The sequence below is a fragment of the Gaeumannomyces tritici genome (genome assembly GCF_000145635.1).
Source record: "Gaeumannomyces tritici R3-111a-1 unplaced genomic scaffold supercont2.1, whole genome shotgun sequence".
In the NCBI taxonomy this organism is placed as follows: domain Eukaryota; kingdom Fungi; phylum Ascomycota; class Sordariomycetes; order Magnaporthales; family Magnaporthaceae; genus Gaeumannomyces; species Gaeumannomyces tritici.
The window spans coordinates 17114-37803 of record NW_008804545.1 but is presented as its reverse complement, the minus strand read 5'-3'; the positions used below and the strand labels follow the sequence as shown (position 1 = coordinate 37803).

The 20690-nt window shown below is 57.1% G+C and overlaps 8 protein-coding genes across 9 annotated transcripts in view; 5 read left to right on the top strand and 3 right to left on the bottom strand.

The window, feature by feature from the left end:
- Positions 1-1727: 1727 nt before the first annotated feature.
- On the bottom strand, positions 1728-5311 carry GGTG_00015 (hypothetical protein; the record flags this gene model as incomplete). Its single annotated transcript, XM_009217754.1, has 3 exons — positions 1728-3640; positions 3691-3856; positions 4075-5311. 3 exons carry the CDS (start codon positions 5309-5311, stop codon positions 1816-1818), a joined length of 3228 nt encoding a protein of 1075 aa, XP_009216018.1. The 3' UTR covers positions 1728-1815.
- A 2819-nt stretch (positions 5312-8130) lies between these two features.
- Positions 8131-8463, top strand: GGTG_00014 (hypothetical protein; the record flags this gene model as incomplete). The annotated part of the gene is made up of 1 exon (XM_009217753.1): positions 8131-8463. Exon 1 carries the CDS (start codon positions 8152-8154, stop codon positions 8461-8463), a length of 312 nt encoding a protein of 103 aa, XP_009216017.1. The 5' UTR covers positions 8131-8151.
- Positions 8464-8644: 181 nt separating this feature from the next.
- GGTG_00013 (hypothetical protein) lies at positions 8645-9223 on the bottom strand (the record flags this gene model as incomplete). The annotated part of the gene is made up of 2 exons (XM_009217752.1): positions 9033-9223; positions 8645-8887 (listed from the first exon to the last, which is right to left on the bottom strand). The coding sequence occupies exons 1-2, from the start codon at positions 9129-9131 to the stop codon at positions 8645-8647; spliced, it is 342 nt and encodes a 113-aa protein (XP_009216016.1). The 5' UTR covers positions 9132-9223.
- Positions 9224-9283: 60 nt separating this feature from the next.
- On the top strand, positions 9284-12835 carry GGTG_00012 (the record flags this gene model as incomplete). 2 transcript variants are annotated; one of them, XM_009217751.1, is made up of 3 exons in its annotated part: positions 9284-9462; positions 9562-11419; positions 11573-12527. In XM_009217751.1, the coding sequence occupies exons 2-3, from the start codon at positions 11307-11309 to the stop codon at positions 12525-12527; spliced, it is 1068 nt and encodes a 355-aa protein (XP_009216015.1). In that variant the 5' UTR covers positions 9284-9462; positions 9562-11306. The 2 variants fall into 2 exon arrangements, with proteins under 2 accessions (XP_009216015.1, XP_009216014.1); XM_009217750.1 differs by lacking the exon at positions 9284-9462 and having other exon boundaries at positions 11396-12835.
- Positions 12836-13720: 885 nt separating this feature from the next.
- Positions 13721-14899, top strand: GGTG_00011 (hypothetical protein). Its single transcript, XM_009217749.1, has 2 exons — positions 13721-13947; positions 14021-14899. The coding sequence occupies exons 1-2, from the start codon at positions 13786-13788 to the stop codon at positions 14819-14821; spliced, it is 963 nt and encodes a 320-aa protein (XP_009216013.1). The 5' UTR covers positions 13721-13785; the 3' UTR covers positions 14822-14899.
- Positions 14900-15494: 595 nt separating this feature from the next.
- GGTG_00010 (hypothetical protein) lies at positions 15495-16988 on the top strand (the record flags this gene model as incomplete). The annotated part of the gene is made up of 1 exon (XM_009217748.1): positions 15495-16988. The coding sequence occupies exon 1, from the start codon at positions 15585-15587 to the stop codon at positions 16986-16988; it is 1404 nt and encodes a 467-aa protein (XP_009216012.1). The 5' UTR covers positions 15495-15584.
- A 558-nt stretch (positions 16989-17546) lies between these two features.
- Positions 17547-18268, top strand: GGTG_00009 (hypothetical protein; the record flags this gene model as incomplete). The annotated part of the gene is made up of 2 exons (XM_009217747.1): positions 17547-17808; positions 18078-18268. The coding sequence occupies 2 exons, from the start codon at positions 17547-17549 to the stop codon at positions 18266-18268; spliced, it is 453 nt and encodes a 150-aa protein (XP_009216011.1).
- Positions 18269-19581: 1313 nt separating this feature from the next.
- Positions 19582-20690, bottom strand: part of GGTG_00008 (hypothetical protein) — a gene marked incomplete at both ends in the record, with an annotated part of 1963 nt that continues 854 nt past the window's right edge. The window contains 4 exons of the mRNA XM_009217746.1: positions 19582-19698; positions 19848-19943; positions 20013-20072; positions 20193-20657. Coding sequence (XP_009216010.1) covers positions 19582-19698; positions 19848-19943; positions 20013-20072; positions 20193-20657 — 738 coding nt within the window. The remainder of the gene's footprint in view (positions 19699-19847; positions 19944-20012; positions 20073-20192; positions 20658-20690) is intronic.

Here is a 20690-nt window from a genome sequence, read left to right as displayed (position 1 = left end):
TTGGGCTCCGGTCGTTTGCACTGGCGACGGTGCCCGAGGGGTTGGGGGAGGGGAGGGGTTCCCCTCCTGGCTGATTGTTTTGTTCCGTCAGTATGCTCCCAAGGAGCACCTGGTGGAGTTTTTGCCAGAGAGCCGCGCCGGCCTTCTTTTGGGCGGGGGTTTGGAGGGGGGTAAGGGCTTCTGTGGCGGCTTTCAGGACCGCCTCCACTGTCTCGTACCGCGCGGCGGCATCTTCGACTTGTTTCTTGTGTAGTTTTTCAAGCTGCTCTGCGATGGTAGTTAGGGTATGCATTTCTGTGGGCGCGCAGGTCTGGACAGGGCGCGCCGATTAAAGGGGAGGTGGAGAAGTTCGTGATAGTCCTTTTGGTGTTTCGTCGTGCTACAGATTAACCAGATCTGATAGGTTTACACTCGCATCTTTTGCCCCGCCGGCCTCCTATTGGCTGCCGGTAGGAGAAAAAGATATTTTCGAGGGAAGGTTGCCATCTCTGCTAAAAAGCCAGAACAATCAGAACCGCCGTTCTGATTGCGATAGGGGTCTCATACACCCAACGCACACGAGAGGCAAGCTGCAAGTGCACGGAGGGCACGCCGCGCCGTAACAAGTGACACGGTTCGACTTTAGTTAAGCCTAATCCCACTAGGCCAAATGGACGAGAAGATACAAGTTAGTAACTTGTATCCCAACGTTGGGCTTAAGTACCTTGGTGCAAACGAGACATGGCTGCGCCTGTCTGACAAGGCAAGCCGCGCCATCACAGAGGGGATGTTGTGGCGTGGCGCCTGGGGAGTCGCTGAGCCACTGTGGCAACCGATCGGACAGGGCACTGGACCAACGGTTGGAGAAAACGCTGCACGTGGGAATGGGTGCAACGCACCCAATCCCTCCTTTGTACTCTTCACCTTTAGATAGTTATATCAACCTGGTGTCGCGATCCGTGTGGCTTGCATGCCTGTGTTTGCCCCACGTGTCAGCCGCAAGGCATTCTTTCTAGGCATCTACAGGGCCCATGCGCTAGGATTCAGCGTAAGGATTCAGGATTTAGCGCTAAGACCAACAACTGTGGAAATGTTCTCCAGGCTGTCGGAACGAACGATATAAGGGCAACCTGGGGGACAGAATTCCTAGCGAGGACAGAGGGGAGAATACAGAACAATCTTCTTGGTGCTGAAAAAGTCTGACACCACGTATGCCCCGCATCTGTGGCGGTGCCACTGGACGTATGGCGGGATCGTCACAGATGCTGGACAGGGGATGCACTGACTTAAAGGTCTATTGTAACGTGCTGTACACTAGAGAGGATTCTCGCCAAGAGATCTCAGAGGTCCAGGTCACTCAGCGGTTTGGGGAGGATGCGTAGGCCAGTGATGCATTCGGTGAGGGGAATCTGATAGTACAGCACACGATAGAACAAAACACAAAAAACGGTTGCTTACCCTCCAGACCCCTTCACAGGGAGTCTTGCGGGCCCTAGATATACATGATGCTGTAGTGGCCTCCGGCCACCACGCCGCGGACCTTCTTGGACGCTTTGACACGGCCAAGTGGCCGCCCGTGCTCATGTCGTCAGGCTGATCGTCAGCTCGCGCTTGAGCCGCCGGATTGGGCATGGGCTGAGGTGCCCGACATCTCTGGGGTGTTACATTTATCAAGCAACAATCTACTGCATGCCCCGCTTCTTTGCAATAATTAAACCTTCACATCATCGTATTGTGCAAATGCCACATGCAGGTATCACACGGACTGCTAATATGAACTATGGGAGGTACAAAAGGGACAGCACTCGCTACAAACGTTAAATACCTAACCTTATTCTAGCTGGTCCAGTCAGTCACCACCGACAAGGACGAAACAGTATCCGGGTGTTTTAAACCAAGGACTCGCTGCCGGGTCTGTGCGCAATGCTTCATCAGCGCCAGGGCATCTTTATGCCGGCCCTGACTTTTCCAAGTAAACGCGAGGTTATTCATGCTCGTTAGCGTATCCGGATGGTCGACCCCGAGCTTGGTTTTGCGAGTTTCCATCACTTCCACGTTTAGCTTTTCAGCCTCCTGCCACCGGCCTTGATTCCAAAATGTCGACGCGAGGTTGGCCATGCTCGTTAGCGTATCCGGATGGTCGACCCCGAGCTTGGTTTTGCGAGTTTCCATCACTTCCACCTCTAGCTTTTCAGCCTCCTCCCACCGGCCTTGATTCCTGTATGTCGACGCGAGGTTGGCCATGCTCGTTAGCGTTGAAGGATGGTCGACCCCGAACTTGGTTTTGCGAGTTTCCATCACTTCCACCTCTAGCTTTTCAGCCTCCTGCCACCGGCCTTGATTCCTGAATATCTCCGCATATAATGCCACACTGTTCAGTGTCTTTTCGTCGCTATTTCCCAATTGTTTTTCACGACTTCGTTTTGATTTGCCCACCATCTGCTCTGCTGCCCCGTATCTGCCTTGTTCCAACGCATACCATCCCCCGCGGTACATGAGGCCTGCCCACAACTCCTGCGTACCCTCCTCAGTTGGTCGGCAGTTCATGGCTGCTTCGACATGCGCAAATAGCTTCTGGCATGTTGCCCAGTTGCTGTAGTCCCCCGTAGGAAACGCCGCCGCTATCCGCTCAACAAACTGTCGCCTGAATTTGTTTTGCAGCCCGTCCGCTTCCAGCCATTGCCGCATCGACAGCTGTACAAGCCCGTGCATCTCCAACGCTTTCGCGTCCTCGCTTGCAGCGCTCGCGTTCTCGCTTGCAGATACAAGACAAAAGCCTCGCAGGATGGCCACGTCGTCTTCAAAACCGTCATCTGCCTCGTCGCTGCTGCTGCCAGATTCGGACCCTGAATCCCACTGGACATTTTCGGTGTTGAGGGGCTTAAGAAGCGACAAAGCGATGCCTTGTCGATCGAAGAAGCTCATGAGCGCAAGAAGGTCGGCTGCAGAAGGCCTTTCAGACCGGATATGCTCGAAGGAAATCTGCCAAGTTGTAAGGATGGCGTTTGAGGCTCCACCATCCCGCCGAAGGTCGCCTGCGTCGTGACTTAGGAGTCGAGTCCGTTTGTATTCGCCCTTTTGAAACTCGGCCAAGTACTTCCCGACCGAGCTTAACGGCGACCTTGCCTGGATATATGCCGCCGCCTGGCTGATGGCAAGGGGAACAAGGTCGAGTGCCCGCACCAGGGCTTTGGCTGTGTCCGTATCTGGAAGCGGGCCCAGTTTTTTCTTTAGGAGAAGGAGAGCATCGGCCAGTACCATAGGCTTAATGTCAATGATGTTCTTGTGGTCCCCTGTAAGCCTGAATGCTAGGTCCCTGTTGCGAGTCGTGACGACGATGGATCCGTTTCGGCTCTGTGGGAGGTAGTTTGCCAACGGTTTTCCTTTGCGGCCATCGTTCGTCGCATAAAACACGCCTCCGTTGTCAGCGCTGTCAAGGATGATGGTCCATCGGCCGTTCTGTTCGTTGGAGAGCCAACCGTATACGAGCTGTAATACGTCGGCCTTGGGCTGGTTCCGACCGGGTAGCTTGACGACGTCGGCAATGGCCTGGAAGCCTTCTTCGACGCGGGCCTGCGTGCCAGCGTGGATCCAAAAAATCCATTTGTTGGGTGTTTTCTCGGCGGCTCGGTGTGCGAATTCGATGGCAAGTTGCGATTTGCTACCGCCGTTAGCTCCTTTCGGCACGGCATATTTCAGAACAACACGTACCCAATGCCACCTAGGCCAACCAAAGCCATACGGCCGGCCGGTTCGGAACACCGCTGGAGAAGCTGGTCGAGAATGTCGCCGCGGTCAACGAAATCGGGGTCGCGGGAGAAGGGGATGGTAGCGAACGGCTGCGGCGGGGTCTCCGGTGCGGCGGTGTGATACACAGCTACATACGTTGGTTAGCGTTTCCACGCGGTAAATTTGATGGAATAGAGGTAGTTAACGAACTAAAAGCATATTAGGGCGCTGGCGCGAAGGAAAGTGCAAGTACACGAAAATTAAATGTCTATTGCGTAACATTCTGTTTATTTACCGTTGAAGACAAACATATGAGGAGAATACAACGGTTACAGGTAGGCATTTTATTAAAACCAAGTTACTGACCAGATATGTGAATGTTAGCGCCATCGCCAAAAGTAGATCCTTGAACAGAGTGGGTAACTCCGCCATGGTTGTGGAAGGCGTGAGACGGTTGAGCCAAAGCATGCTGGGGCCGGGAAAGGGAGTCGGGAATGGGTTGACCGCCCTCAGCAGCAGCCGGCCTCGACGAGACACCGTCGGGTAGCTCGTATCGGTCAAAGATTGCGACTGCCACAGAAGCCGCCGTCGCTGCGGCAAAATCCTGCCACTGCTTGTTTTTGTGGCTGTCAGCGTAGTCGCAGATGCCCTTGACGACAATGCAAGGGACCTTTTCCCATGCCCCAGCCCCCTCCATCTCGAAGGCGATCACGTCGTGCTTGTTGGCAAAGCCGTCGCGGAGCGAGCCCGACTTCATTACTGCATTTCCCGATGCCACACGTCCCAAGAATATCTGCGGTACCAGCCCAACTGGACGCTTCTTTAGCCGGTCCATCCTCGGCGCAAGGTGCGCCTCTTCGCACCCGAGTTGGGTGCACGTCATCTTGGCGGCGCCAGGGCAAAAGGCCGCGGGGATGGCGTCGCATTGGGTGCAGCGGTTGTCTTTGTCGCGATGTTTGTGCTCGTAGTCCGCCGAGTAGATCTTATCTGTGCTGTTACTGGGATGCTTATATCTGGAATCGCCGTGCTGTTTTGCGGCATCCTGAAGGCGGCTCAGGTTTTTCGTCGCTTTGGTCTGCAGCTCCCTGCGAATGCGCATTCTCTGGAATGAATTGATAAGACCTCGGATGTGGTCGTTGGCATGATTGAGGCTGTCCTCAATTGACGTTTTGGGGACGAACTCGGTCGTATAGCTCCGGCCGAAATCGTGATTAAAGATACTGGTGCTGATGATCACGTCGCCCAGGAATGCGTCTTGCCCACCGATACTTGGTAGACCTCCACAGATGCCAACAAGGAGCGCGAGCTTGACGTTGGAAAAACTCGTGCGCAAACCAATGGAGGCTGAGACGGCAGCCGTGACACCCATCTTAGGAAGCACGACAAGGACGACCGAATGCTGCCCGATGCGGCCAGTAGTATAGGTGTTATCATCGTCGGCAGAGCGTCCATACTTGTGGTGATCGTCGTAGAACTCGTCAAAGAGGAGCTCAATAGCGTCGGATTCGCGCGGCAGTGCGCATATGATGGCGATGTGGAAACCATCACGGCTGGCCGGCGGAGCTATGACTGATGGCGCATTTGGGTCGGTTGGTGGATCCATAGCAGATGATGGAGTCGGGCGAGTCAAGAAAGAGGCTCAAACATAAAAAGCCAATGTCAGGTGTCAAAAGCCCAGGCGGAATGGCTAGACGGGGCCGGCAAAAAAAGGACGAAGGAAAATGGGAATCAATGCGGGGAAAGCCGAAGGGCGCAAGGGCTAAAAAGGGAAGGAAGTAGACGAAAAGTAAACAAAAAGCGAAAAAAATGAGATAGGAGTCCGGAGAAGGAAATCGACGGCCGAGTGCGATAGGCAAAATACAAGAACATAGGTAGCTGGGTGCAGACGCAAAGGATAGGGAGGGGTGAGAAGAGGGGAGATGAGCAGGAAGAACGGGAAGTCGGATGGAAGAAAGGGAAAAAGGGAAGCTCTGTTCAGTGGTCAGGCTGCAATGCTAAACTCAGGTTGCGGGCGTGGGTCCGGGGCAGACAAATCGAAAGGGTTGCAGGCTGTAGGCTACGGATGCGTTGATATATGCGGGTGTGGCACACTTCGAAGGGCCCGGTTGGAGCGGGTTTTGGCTCGGTTCTTGCGGCGGACCACGCTGCTCCAAGTGTGGCAGTTTCTTGACTTTCTTCATCCGCCACGTTCCCTTATTCATCTGCTCCGTCGTCGAAGCAACTAAGAAGGCAGCCTAGGCTAAATCACAGTACAGGTAATCGCAATGTTTGATGATTCAACGACCAAGGCTCGTCTCCGAAAATGCAACCCCGCGAAAAGGAAAGGCAAGGTGGGGGCCAGCTAGGTGCCCGACACACCTGCCTAACAACACACCACAACCAATCATCTTCGCATTCTTGTCGGGCTGAGCATTGCAGTCTTGGCGATGCAGACCTGTGCAGCCATTGGCATGGGGGCGGTAATTTAACGAAAATACTTCAGGGCGTCCCGTCCAGTCCGGCGTGGCAAGTCTGCCAGCACCGCACAGGTGGCGCCCAGAACAAATTAACACGATTTTGTTGTCAAGCGCGACGGCACCCCGACGCGTCAATATACCGTATTGAAACGCTTTTTGAAACGAAAGAAACGGAAAGGCAACGGAGTCAAGGGTACATCCATCGTACTTTCGTTATAACAGGCAGCTGAGCTAGCAAATTACGCACGGCTACTGCGCCTCCTTCCACACTCGCCTCCCGAAGGAAGGAGCTCGGTCGGGCCGCACAACGCCAACTTCTTTCTCCATTGGAGCGTCGCCTCCCTGCCGGGTTTGGTTGGATAAAATTAGCACAGAGCAGACAGATTTGCTATTCGAAAAGGTCCATCACACCAAGGCGCAGTGCTCACGCATCGAGGCGGCCCGGCGTTATACAGTACGACGTACGGCCGCACGATTTCCTGGTTAACGAAACGAAGCATTGAAATTTCCGATTTTGGCGGTCCGTTCCTCGACAGGTCGCGGCCCGAAAGCTGCCGGTAAACTGGGGGATTAATTGCCAATCGGGAGCTTGGTTGTTGTTCAACGGAAGGCGGAGCACCAAGGTTTCCAGGGCAGGACGAGCCCCTCCCTGGCGCCCAGTCTTTTCCGGCCGAGTTCGAATGCCAGCTTTGCAAGAAGTTCTCGATGCCGCCCTGGACCAAGCACGTGCACAAAGATCTCCAGCCATTGACTTGCACTTGTATCACCGCCTGCGGTGGCACAGATGCAATTGCATCGACCGCAGCCAAGATCATGGCAGTAGGGACCACACGCCATGTGATTCACAGACCCACCTGTAACGTGCTGTGCACAGGAAGGGGTTCTCGCTGGGAGATCTCAGAGGTTCAGGTCACTCAGCGGTCTAGAGAAAGCGTGCGGGGCCGTGTTGTATTCAGCAGAAGGTGCCTGGCAGCACTGAATAGGAAAACAAAAAACAAAACGGTTGCTTGCCCTCCAGACCCCTTTACAGGGAGTCTTGCGGGCCCTAGATATACATGATGCCGTAGTGGCCTCCTGTCACGGACCGGCACAGTGGAACCGTGTAATCTACCAAGTAGACCTTAGAGGGAATCTACAAGATGCGTGTGCTCGTGCCCCGCACTTGAGCACCAGGCGTTGGGGCACGTGCACGGCCAAGTCAGCAGGACCTCATGCCATGCCATGACACCTCCGGCAACCACGCCGTGGACCTTCCCGGATGCTTGGACACGGCCAAGGGACGGCCCGCGTCCTGGATACCGCGCTGTGGAACTCTCCCGGGGTTTCAACATGGCTGGGGAGCGGCTCGCGTTTTCGTGCTCGTGCCGCCAAGCTAGGCGTCAGCTCGTCCCCAGGCTGGGCATGGGCTGAGATGCCCGACATCTCTGGGGTGTTACACCACCGCGCAGCCTAGATATCGCCGCAGATCCTCCAGCGGCGCATGGTCAAAAGGCGATAGAGCAGTAGGTAATAACCGTTAATTGTCTAAGTGGCTAGAAAGCGGGGTTGATTTGATGCCAAGTATATAACGCCTTTTATTCCCTTTAATGGGATGCCGCCGATACCATTTGGAACGGACATATGCGGTGCGGTGCTTTTGAGGTGATGCCCCGAAGGTGGACGGATGCTGGGGTGCAGCGATTGGACTTTGACGGACTCATTAACGCCGCCGCTAGCCCGCCATCCCCGTCGGCTTTTTACAGGCGTCCGCATCGCCTACGAGGGACTAGAAGTCTCCCTAACAACCATGTTCGCCTGCTTAAAGCCTCCGACGGGCGTTTCAGAATGAACGCCCACGCTTTCGGCAGATAGATATCGCGTCGCGTCGGGCATGGCCTGCCTGCGGACGAAAGGAGGTGCTGTGGCCGGATCGTGAACGAGTATGGGCGCATAGCGCCCGACCGAGGAGTGGGATCGACGCCAGCAGGGGAACGCCAAGCGTAGTACGATGGCACGGCTCTGGATCGCTTTCCAGCCGCAGGGACTGGAGTCGCTTCTAGCCTGGTTGGTCTCTGTAGGAGCAGACCTCGTCGGACACAGCATAGCCGACCTCGCCGCATTAGGGCAAGCCATCGCCGGCGTTCACGTACAGCCTCCTGCTCCGCGCCCGCCTGGCCTACGAAAACGACCTGATATCGCACGCGAAAATTGTCGCCTCCGATTTCGCGACCTCTTCCGTAAAGGCCGATGCAGCGGCGGCGAGGACCAGGAAACGACGTTGGACGGTAGCAAAAAGCCTGTGAAGGAGCGGATGTTTTAAAAAAGCTCCATTAAGCCAGACTTGGAATTAGCCTTGGAGACGCCAGCTATCGTAGAATCCAGCGTATGTCGACGAGCTCGAGCTTAAAGGGGGCATGTGGCGCTGGCGCTGGTCTCTCCCCGCGAGCACCAAGGTGACCCTGGATGGAGTTTCCGTTGAGCATGGCGACGACGACAGGCTTCTAGTCGCTGAAACCCAGCTTCGACCTGCTGGAGCCGTGCATTTTTATCACCTTTTCTGTCCTGATGCAGCATTGGCCCTGCTCGCGTCGATGTAAGCGGAGTTTAAAAGGAATCGGGCTTCGGGTGTAAAGCTTTTTGGGAGGCGTTTTTTTCCTCGGAGGGATTGGGGTCGAATATGGACCGTTGCAAAGTTCGTTGATGGGGAGGGAGCGCTCGCTCGCCATATCGTCGGCTGGGACGTTCTATTGCATGGATGCAGATACCTGCCGTCGTTAGCTTAAGACCTGGATGAAAAGTAAGGATAGATAGCGAGCTTTGGACGGTAAGCGTTGGCGCCCCATGGGCTCGCTGTGTGGCGGAATGGGCATATTCGAAAAGAATTCTAACCTGTGTCGTCGCGGTTCCAATCGTGGTGGGCAAAGTGATATTGCGTACGCCCTGGTGTTTGAGGGAGGCGTGCGAAGGAGGCGCTATGTTGCGCAGCATACTGGCACCAAAGATTTGGTCGACTCCTTTTCCGCCAGCGACTGCTCGCTGCTAGCCGATAGCTAAAGCTGAGATAACGTCATAACCATGGCGCATCTCCACTATTTTCCAGTGATGCACCCGCGCCCTGGGAAATTGTGGGGTGGGTTCCGGTTTGGATGCATGCAGACCTAGGCGCCAAAAAGAGCGCGCGCAGGACAAACGCCAGCAACTGCTGGGTCAACTCAGCCGTTACAGCAGCGCCAGCCCTCGTGCCCTCCTTCGCCGTGCTGCGCCCAATCTACGGGCAGGATCTGGCCGCTGTACGGGCTGGTATCCAAAGCTTCATGTAGTACGTCCAGCGCGTCCGATAAAAGCCATTAATGCCCCTCCCTACGCCGCAATGCTTGCAGGAAGGATGGAAGGATGGTCGTTCTAACCTTGATAGCAGGTAGTTGGAACGCGATGCAATCCTGGTTACTCCAATTGCAGCTTATTTCGAGCCCTCCGATCCCTCCGCTGTTGCCCGCGAGCTGGCCCTGGCCGTCGCCAGAACATCCTTAAGCCCACACGGAGCTCGTCCGCAGCCGTAGCTCCAAAACCGCCCTCCGCCGCAGTCACAGCAGCCACCTCGAGCCCCCGACACCAGGATCCTTGTTCTAGTCGATGCTTGTGCAAGACGCCGCCCCGAGGAGCTGGTGGGCAAAAGAACCGAGGCGGAGAAGGCCGAGGAACAAAGGCTGTGGTACAAGTTTAAGGAAGACAGAGCCACCTTAAGACATCTGCCGCCCTAGCTGCAGGCAACTATCGATGAGCCTCAGGGCCGCCACCCTATAACCAGTCAGCAGCGTGCTTAGAGGATTGCTATTTCAGTCGATGTGCTCTACTGCATTCCCGCGATTTCGAGCTCCCTCAGCCGCCCAAGGTATGGGGTTTTGCTCGCCCTTTGACCGGCGCGTGGTACCCTCGTCGATATTATAGTACTTTCCCTCTGCTAGCTTGGAAAAGTCCTTAGGACAGAGGCATCCGCGGCCCGCGGGGCGCCACGCAGCGTCGGACAAACATGGAAAGGCCAAGTTGGGCAGGCCGCTGCTCCGGTGCGGTGCTGTTGGTTCGGGGGCAAGCCGCTGGTGACGGTGGGAATGCCTTTTTGGAAAAGTATTGCAGGATTTGGTGCCGACTTGGTTACCCCCTGCTCCTCCAGCCCCCGGGAAACTTGTGATCGAAATCAAGGGTGCGCCCGCCGCCGGTGGTGCTATCGCTGCCGCGGCCGCTCGTCCTCCCGCCGCTACCCGTGCCGAGCCCTGCTTCCGCTGCGAGTGCTACTAGTAGGCTAGCGTGCGCACGCGCCCGCTTCGAGGGCATGGTCGTAACCGCGGCTGCAAGGCCGCCTTTCCGCTCGTGCTTGGCCGGCACGCGGCCTAGGTAGCCGCGGCCGACGCCCGCGCCTCCGACGAGGCGCTCAAGCAGCTCAAAACCGCCTGCGCGATCCAGCGCCGCGCCGCCCAGCTGGAGAAGAAGCGCAAGCTCCCTCTGCACGCCCGCATACAGTGCTCCGCTAATGTTATCGCAATGGTGCTGCCTTTCAGGATATGTCCGCCGCCGCGGCGCTCGAGGCGGGCGTGCGCGAGCCCAAGCGAGGTGGTGGCCCATCCGGGACCGAGTCGCCATCGAAGCGCCGTCGCGCCACCGCGCGCCCCTCCCACGCCGATGCTGCCTTTACCCGCGCCGCCGCCCGCCCCTCACGCGCCGGCAAGGGCAAGGTCCCAGCGACGGACCGGTCCGGCTTCCCGGCCCGTGCGGCCGATGACGGACAAGCAGAGCACGAGCCTGTGAAGTCCGTTGGGGGCTAGGGGCGAAGGGATACCACACTACCTAGGCAGCATCCTGGGCGGGTTTGCCGGCGCGAGTGGGGGGTGAGGGGGGGGACAAGTCCCAATCATGATTCTCACAGAAGCGCTGAGGCTTGGAATGGCTGCACTGAATGTGGTAGAAGCGACGACAATATGCATCTTTTCTGCGTAGACGCAGGGGATTGGATGTCGCAACACCCTCCTTCATGCAACAGATTGTCCGAGGAAATCCGGCCGGCGATGTGAAGTCGTGTCCTCATAGGATTGTACCAGCGTTCCACAACATTCGGGTAAGCCTTGACCCGGCTGGACCGCGGTAATATCGATACGAGGTGTTAGTTGCATGGCCGGCGCTTCCAGACCCCAGGTCATGCTGAGGCAGCACCCGGCCTGGGGGGCATGGTTCTGGCCTGTATGCGGCTCATGTCCATGCCTATGGGTACAAGACATTACTAGGTAGGTAACAATGGCGGCATTGCCCTATACACTTCTGCTCCAAGCCGAGTCTTTGCGTATTCCGGAGCGCGGATTTCCCTTATCCTTTTTCTTATTTCCCTTACCACAAACCATGTCAGTACCGTTCAGTCAGCTCATTCAGGAGGCTTCAAGCAATCCCGCCCATTTTACTGGCTCCAAGACAGCAACGGACAAAAAGTGGGCCAAGAACTTCGAGGTCATTATCGACTTGCGCGTGCACACTTACAGTAACGTGAACGAACATGGGCGGATAACCATCGCCGACTGGGACACCGCCATGCTCCCTCCCTTCGCCGACGATAAGCTGAGGATGGACGCGCTTGGCGAGCGGCCCAACCGGAGACTCCACCGCCTCTACGCCGAGCCCGACATGGCTCTCTGGTCCCACACAGAGGTTTCGAACGTCGTGCTCGCCGCGTGGAACAAGTACCCTGCGGCTTTGCAAACTTCTGAAGCCAAGGCGGGGATTGACGCGTCCGCCGCAGAGACGGTCGACGTTACCTACAGGCTGCCAGCGGGGGGCAGGCAACCGCTCGTTATTGGCGAGTTTAAAAGGAACCTCATCGACCCCGAGGAGTGGATGGCCGGGAGCCTCACATCCTCCAAGAGCCTTTCGAAAGAGCTCCGAGGGTACGCGTACAAGTACAAATGCCCCCAGATCTTCTGCTTCGACGGCGAGGTCCTGCTGCTGCTGCAGTTCCGCGCCGGCAACGTCGAGGAAATCAAGAGTAAGCACTGCCCGGTCGACTGCTGGGTCATCCCGCGGCAGAGCGCGCCGGGCAGCTGCACGATGCGCGAGGGCCTCCACCGCCTGCTCGTCCAGGGTTTTCGCCGCGTCCAAAGCCTAGCCGCGGTCCCGAACCTGCTCGTTAATGGCCACGCGCCGCAGTACCGCGAGTTCTACTCAGGCCGGCCCGTTTTTGCCCACAACGGCGCGCTCAGCTACGAGCACCCCCTAGACGGGAACCAGGGGGTTTTTGACCGCGAGGTCGACACCAATGACGGCTCTGTCTACTGGCGCCTCAACAAGCAGCCGTTCCTCGACCAGAACAACTTGTTGGTCCGCGACACTGGGGCCATGTGGTAACTCCCGGGACGAAATCGCACTGGTGTTAGGGGCTAATCCGTAAAGGCCTGGCCGTACGCCAGAGGTCCTTGAGGGAGGTTGACGGGGAGGCCGATGGGGGCCCGAAGGGAGTCGTATATCTTTGCAATGATACGTGTGACGGTTAAAGCATTAAAATATAGCAATTTATGTTTTGGGCTAGTCAGGATATGGGTCGATTATGGGTGAAAGCAGCGATGCAATGTATCGATATAACGAATTAGGTCAACTAGTTATTTATCAGTTCCAGTGAAATCCTAAGGAGAACACTACAGCATGTTAGACGATACCACGAACACCTGGTTTCGGACCCTCCGGGCCGGGCCCTACGGGACTGTAGCAAGTTACTGCACATTATGCGGGCGCAGGATATGGAAATGGTGAGCTGCGGGAAGGACCTGGACGTGGTGCACAAATACATTTATTCGGGCTGCTACCACCAGGCGGCCCAAAACAAAGGCTGGAGTCAGTACATCAACCCGCGGACGAACATGCTGGTACAGTTGCACCCGGTCAGCACGTTCTACGGGCTTAAGGACCTGCCCTAATACGTCGTGTATTACGAGCTCGTCTAAACGTTTACCGAATGTTGACGGTGACGGCGGTCGACCCTATGTGGCTCGCCGACCTAGGCGGTGTCTTTTACTCGCTCATGCAAGACTTACTCGGTGCGCGACCGGGGCGTGCTGAGGAGCAAGCTTAACCGCAAGCTGGAGATTGAGGCCAGAATGGCCATGGATAAAGCCCGCGCCGACGGGCACTGTGGCCGAGAAGAAGCTGGACCAGAAGCGCGAGCGGGAGGACAGCAGCGACGACAAGAATTTCATCACCAAAGGGGAGTAACAAAGCCCTCAATTCCGCCCACGGCCCGGGCTTCCTAGTCAAGGACCAGAAAAATGGCTGCGCGTTCGTTCGTTCTAAGGAGCCCTAATAGAATGAACATGCGCGTGCTTTTTCTTCGCCTACTACCTTGCCTGCTTTAAAGTGGTGCACTGCCAAGGTGCTTTTTTTCCCCGAAGGGCTGACACCTACCATCGTCGGAACACTCCTTGGACGCCTGATGTGGGACGGGGACATGCTGGAACCGCGTAGAATAAGCCTATGATCCACGTCATTTTAATGGGCCCAGCCGTCAGTGACCCCTGGCGGGCTGCAAGGGGCCCCACGCGCCGCTTAATTACGCGAAACCTCACCCTTTGCTGCTTTTTTGCTTCCTTCCATAACATAAACTCCCGCCGCGATGCATCCCATGCCAGAGCCCTCGATGCATCCCATGCCACCGCCCGGGCAGATTCCCGGGCCACCACCGCCCAGGCAAATCCCCAGACCACTGCCGCCACGTTCACCCGGCTCTGACACCGGCATCGACACCGACTTGAAAACTGCGCGGGATTCCGATTTCGTAAGTCACCTTAGCTGCCGGCTGCCAGCTGCCCAGGTGGCCTTTTCGTGCTAACATCCTTACCCCTGGGCAGAACTTTTGGCTCGGCACCCGACCAGTGGCGGCGTGCGGGAAGGTGTGCGACCACCACCCCAACGTCGTGTTCCTGCGTGTGCTGCCGACCACGCTCAGCCGACTCTCCGGATGTCTGTCCCGACTGCTCCCCGCGACGTGGAAAGAGCGCCTCGAGGCGCGGTGGCCCGAGTGGTTTCTACCCGACCACATCATTTTAAAGAGGGAAAAGCCCGATTGGGTAGAAGAATTCGACGACGAGGTGGCAATGTACAAACTGCTGGCCCCCCTAGGTGGACTCGTCGTGCCCAAGCTCTACGGCCAGACCGAATACCCGGGCACGGACGACGTCAGGAGGCGCGCGCTCGTCATGTCGGACATCGGCGGGGTCTCGCTAGACGAACCTAAGGTGGGCTCGCTTCCCCTCGATCACGTCGAGGAGATGCTGAAGAAGGCGTTCCGGTCCATCCTCGACGCCGGAGTTATACATTGCGATACGAAGCTGGACAACATACACCTGGTGGACGACAGGATCATGCTTATCGACTTTGACTCCTCGGAACCGATAGGGGATGTAGATCCAGAGTACGCCACATGTATTGCCGTCAATCGTGTTTTAAGGCAGTATATAATGTGCCACGATCTCTTCCCCGACGGCATTCCCTGGGGCGTGCTCCCAAGTGATCGACCAGATTGGCCTAAACCTGTCCAACAAGCTCAGGAAACTGTGGATTTATCTCGACCCAGACCTTTTGGACTGGGTAAGGAAACTGCAAACCTATCCAGGTGTAACGATAACCACGCGGCTTTCAAACTTATATAGCCAGGCAGATCCGGCCCTTCGGGCCTCTTTTTCCTAAAGATATCTTCTAATGCAGCTACAATCATTTGAACCACCGTGTGCGTTTACAAGTAAGCCCGGAGGGCTGCGCGTGCGCCCTACGGGATATAAAACGCGACCTGTCGGTGGGCGGAGCTGGCCGAGTTGTCTGCCTCGCAAGGGCGTACTAGCTACTCTGGCCCAAATCGCGAAATGTCAACCGCTAAACGATAGGCATGTCTGCTGTGTCTCTTTGTTTCGGAACTGCTTGCAGGGAGGCTGGCTGATGCCGCCAGTGTTGGGTTTTTTAGACGCCGTCCGCCTGGTCTTGATCTCCGAATCCGTCATCACCGCCGGCATCAGAATGCGGACCAGCTTTGTTGCTTTTCTTTTTCCTGCACCTGCGATAACAACAAGCAACCATTGCTTGCCGTTTGTTCTCCCAGTTGCCTGCAACCTAAGCCTTTGCGTGCCTCCAAGCGACCGCTTTATTTAGCGCCGCGATCGCCCTCTTCCTGCACCTCTCTCGCCCTCAGCACTTGGCCTTGCGCTACACTCCATCGCTCGCGCTTCGCTTAACCTGTGCCGGTATCTCTTCCTCAACCATCACGTCCCTTTCCGCTCGTCGCTCGCGACCGCTTCCTCTTCTCTGCGATCTCCATCGCCTCGAGCTGCGGTCCCGACCTCACAAGCACTTCGGGTACGTTCTCGTCCTCCCCTCCAGTACGCTCGTCTCGAGCGTTTTTTCGCTAACCTCCACAGCACCATGTCGTCCCTGGCCGTTTACTGGGCTCGCCGCCTGGGCTACGCCTCTGTTTCCGACGCGCGACATCACTTCCACCTCCGCCCACTCCGTCCGGTTTTCTTCCGGCTTACTGATAAGGAGCAAGACTCGGCCGAATCGTCGCTTTCTACACGTGCCTGGGGCCACAGCGATGACGACGACAGTGACGATGGCGATGGCGGCAACGATTTCGAGTATGGGCCTGCAGTACCTCCCATGGGTATTTGTCCTCCGGTCGGCCCTCTGCCGCCTTTGCCCTCGCTGCCTGCGGGAGTGCCCTTCAACTTCGCGCTAGTGTTTTTCGCTCCCGATCACGACACCAATCCGAATATCGGCCTAGCTCTCCGCGTCCAGGCGGAGCAAAATCGTCGTCAAATTCATAGTCGAACTCCGGTCGCCCTTGAACTTCGCAACGTTCGGCGTGTTTTCCCTTGTGGAAACTGCTACGTCGCTGATTTCCTTCGGGGCGGATTCCACTACGAGTGTGATACGGTGTGCGTGGTCGGAGACACCCAAAACAATGCCTGCTTCCGGTGTCAAGCGCGCGGTTGGGTCTGTCGGCCTCTTCCTCGCGAGTTCCCATTCACTATCGACCTCCGCCTGATCTTGGCGGTGCTTTGGCTCAGCTCCGGGGAGCTTTGCCGCGAGTTCGAGGCGCTTCGGGTCCATTGCGTACGCAATATGATTGTTTGGGAGAATACTTACGGTTCGTCCATCACTACCCACCCTCATGCTCGCCATGGCCTGGGGTATTCGGGTAGACGGGTTCGTAGGTCCGGGCAGCTCGGCAATGTTCCAGACCTCGTTCCCCATACTCTCGAATGGATTCACCGGCCCTGGACGGCTGGTTTGACGGATTACACCTATCCCCGGCCCGTCCACCTGCTTTGGCTGGTCCGGTACCACGCTGCTATCGGTAACGGTGAGCGATGGGGCGAGCACGATCCGCATCCTTTCTCGTCTTTTACCACTGCGGCTAGGGATGAGGAGTTGGCGTGGGTCAACGAGGAGCTAGTGGCATTAGGCCTGCCTCGTTTCCAGAGTCGGTACTCGGTCACTCTCCCTATCAACAACCATAGGGGTCGACGCGGCCGTGTCATGGAGGTTTCAGCCGAAGTCTCGTCCGCCGGCCAGGTCCCCATTGCGGGTTCCTCCGGGGGTCAAGGGGATCACGCTCGCCTCGACGCTCCCTGGGTCGAATGGTTCCCAACTGACGAGGAAGCCGAGGCGGTCCATTCCGCCCAATTCGCCCCACGTGCCCCGGGCACCGGCTTTATGGATCGGGCGGAGTTTGAGCAGCACTACCCTGAACTTGCGGCGCAGATCTATGGCCCTGCCTCCGGATCTGGCGGCGATGTAGCTGACTCCGACACCGAGGAGGAGTAAGGGTTGGTGATAACTGTATGGAAGTAGTTGGGCTGGTACTTGGGCTTTTTGATTGGGTTAGGGAGCTCGCCTTTAAAGGCGCTCCTTTCCTGGTTAACGTTTAGCGTTTTTGCTTTTCTGGAACTCCTTACTCCTCTCCCCCAGGCCCGGCCGGGGGGTCGTCCCATTTTCGGTGCGTTTTGCGTTTCTTTTTCAGATAGCTTTTAACCATCTTCTGTGCGTCTGCCAAATGCTCTTCCGGCTCCCACGTGTTGTACTCCGCTGGCCATCCTGCCTACTTGACTAGGAAAGATCTTGACCCGTTGTTTTCCTGCATGTGTTAGGGATCGACCACGGCAGAGAGACAGGGTTGCAATAAACGCGATGTTGATATGACTATTTAGAAGTGAGGAATACAAGGAGGGGATTGGTGCATTGCACCGGAGCCCTCGTGGAGGGTTTTCACCCAGGCGGCCGAGCACGGGCCTTACAGGCACGGGCCACGGCCCACAGGCATAGGCCTCCAGCCACCGTGGCTCAGCGACTCCCAAGGCGCCACGCCACCACAGCGTCCTGCAAATGCCTTCCAACCTTGTCATAGTTTGGTTCGTCTCGCACTGGGCCATTGGGTGGAGCGCCGGGAACAGGGTCGCCGTGGCCACCTGGGCCGGCCCGGCCGCCCAAGTCCTTCCTGATCACGGCGATGCCAACACCGACCGTAAACCACCGCAGCTATTAGGGAAGCCGACGTTGATTACAGCCATTAGGATCCCGAAGATCCACTTCCCTTCGGGCCGAGGCTTATCGCTGCAGATAAATTGCTTTGCGGGAGAACCACACCGTGGCTCTTTTGAGACTATTGGGGTGTCCTCGGAGATTTGTTTACGCGACGCGCTGTCACGGGATGATAGCAATGCACCCCGCCGATAAGAAACCGCACTTGTTCAAACGCGGCATCCCCCCTCCGCCTGCATTAGGTTTGCAGTGAAATCTTGCGAATCTTTCCGCGTTTCACGCTTTATTTCCGCCCTCCTTGCCAGCCTGAGAGACGAAACGTTCAACACAGCCATTTCGTTCTAGCAATAATGCCTGTACCGCATGACCACGCAGGTCGAGTCAAGCGTGTGCCGGCACTACCAGAAAAGAGCGTGTTTAACGACGTCCTATATCTCGGCACGGTCGAACGACGTCATGCCCCACCGCAGAATGGCGTGCCTGACGACGACGTTGTCTATCTCGGTACTGTCAACCGAGGTCACGCCCTAGAAGAGGCGGTTTGCGTTGGTAATGCAACCGTTTAGAATACGGCCGGAGGACGACCCGCTGACCAAAGAACCAAAGCTCGAGCGAGGACTTCGAGTAGCCGAGGCCCTTCACGCCCTTCACGCCCATCTCACGGAGGCGCTATATCGACGCCGCATCCTCTCCAAAACCGTCGGCGATCCAGCGCACCACACCGACAAACCAAGATCCCTCTTCAAATACTGGATGGATTGGTCAAATTGGGTTGGTCGCGACGTTTGGATGGAGGGTGGCAAGAGGTTTACGGCTCTTTCAGCCGCACCGGTCGCTTCTGTTACTGGCTTGACACTGCCAAGTCAACCCCGATTGCGCAAAAAAACGTTCAATATGTCACTCGCTTTGGGGGCATGACACGGCAGCAAATCAAAGCTGAAGTCTACCGTATCTTGGAAGCGGCGTCCATGGATACCGGCGTTGTATGAGCCGGTACCGTTACGAAGCCAAACCGATTGATCGGCCGAAGTCTGGGTTTGCAGCCGCCCGCGCGGATCCGGGAGATAAGCCGCTCGAGACTAGGTGTCTTAACCATCCTATGGATTCGGGCGCTGTGGTCTTCATCCAATGATTGGTCCGACTTTGGGGTAGCGTGGTCTGGATTGGATCGGAATTGCTGCTCCCGGCCCGAGCGCGACCGTATCTGCGGTGCTTGACGATGTGCTGATTTTTCGTCGGTATTCATTACGACAAGCATATACTTGTGGGGGGGAAGGCGATATCGTGTGCAGGTGCCAGCGGATGGATGAGATTGGGATTATTCCTTATAATTTCAGGCAAGCATCTTGTTTGGTCGAGACTCGGAGAAGCGCTTGACACCAGACGCTGGACGGCTTTTTTTCTTTCTTTTTTTCCTTCCTGCCCGGTTCGTGGCCTGGATGGCATGCAGGTAGCTGCTGGTGGCTCGATTCGTGGGCTCGGTCCGTGAAGCTCTCGACCTTTGGCGGGCGTCGCCCTAGAGCTGCTGCTGCCAATGATTGGTGCGCAAGTCGGCCGAGGATGGCCTGTTTATGGATCACGACCGGCATGCCTTCCTGCTCTTTTACGTTGACGACATCGTGCTCCTTTACCGAAGAGACCACACAAGTATCACAAAGAAGTAGGGCGCGCAGTGGACGGAGTACTTGACAGACCTCTAATCTGTAGCCAAAGAGCGTGGTGAGGGTGGGACACCCTCTGACCATACCTACATACCAGTGCTCGGTAATAGCCTTGCGACCACTGGCCGGCCTCGGCGAGGCCGGCCAACAGCCCCGTGGAGCCCGTAGGGTACGAGCGGGTACGGCCATCTGGAAGAACAGCCCAAGGAGTGGTCCCTTCAGGCATCCCCGCGGCGGTGACCCCCCCTTGGCAAGCCGGCGTGGCCGGGCACGAGAGCGGGAGGCGGAAACACGGCGCTCCAAAAACCAAAAAGTAACGAAACAGTCGATCTAAACTAGCGCGTGCTTTACACGACGGCGTGGCAGAGCTTGCGAAACTAGCGGGCGGCACAGCGACCATGTGTTGCTCCGTTGCCAAAGGCAATGGTAAAACGGCACGACGAAAAAAAAGACCATGGCGTTACAAGCACGTTGGCACACGTACCCAAGTGGTCGGTAGACGACGCACGCTTGGGCGGGACGGCGGCTGGCGGGACGGACAAGGGCTGCCGCCCAGGCGGGTGGCACACCCCTGGCAGACCTTATGATCAAAAAAGGCAAAAGGAGATTCCATCAACCCAAGGGTCTATCGTCTGAAAGCACGACATACATCGACGCGAACCCAAACCCAAATCCTCGCCGACATGCCTGGCGTTCTTACCCGGCTCACCTGCCGTCGAAATCGACAAAATGGCTCCAGCTCATAACATCCCAAGCGCTGGCCGGCACGGAAACGCGGCTTTTGCCACCCGGCCGGCGGCGTCCCAGGCGTCATCCGGCCGATTCATACCACCCCGTCGAAGCGCGTAACCAGCCAGGTACCGCGCATGTCGTCAGCGGCCTGATCCTTGCTTGCTCGGGCAATCGCGTGCCTCAAAGCGAACAGATTGTCGTCGGACTTGGCCATCCCCAGCCGGAAGGCATAAGTAAACGCATGCACAATAAAATCGACCTTGTTGTCGCGCAGGTGGTCCAGCGGCATGGTGGACGACATGGCATCACGGATATGGACGCCGTAGACGTTTTGCGTCTTTACGCGGAAGCTCAGGTGGCCTCTAACGTCAAACGAGGCCACGACGGCCTGACGCTGGGCCGGGGGCAGGTCGAACTGGGTGCGTAGCGTGCCGAGCAGGACCATCGTGCCCACGCTGTACTCGCCGGGCTTGGGTTTGCACAAGGGGTAGTCGTCGACGCCCTCGAACGCGCCTCCCGCGCCGGGCCGAGGCCGCTGCTGCTCCTGCTGCTGCTGCCGCCGCTGCCGGCTCGAGCCTGAGGACGTGGCGTCGGA

What these genes read in the sequence shown, in the direction of transcription:
- GGTG_00011 (XM_009217749.1), top strand. Translation starts at nt 13,786, where the DNA reads ATGCATCCCATGCCAGAGCCCTCGATGCATCCCATGCCACCGCCCGGG. An exon ending in CTGCGCGGGATTCCGATTTC is followed by an intron (nt 13,948 to 14,020) that starts GTAAGTCACCTT and finishes ACCCCTGGGCAG; the next exon opens with AACTTTTGGCTCGGCACCCG.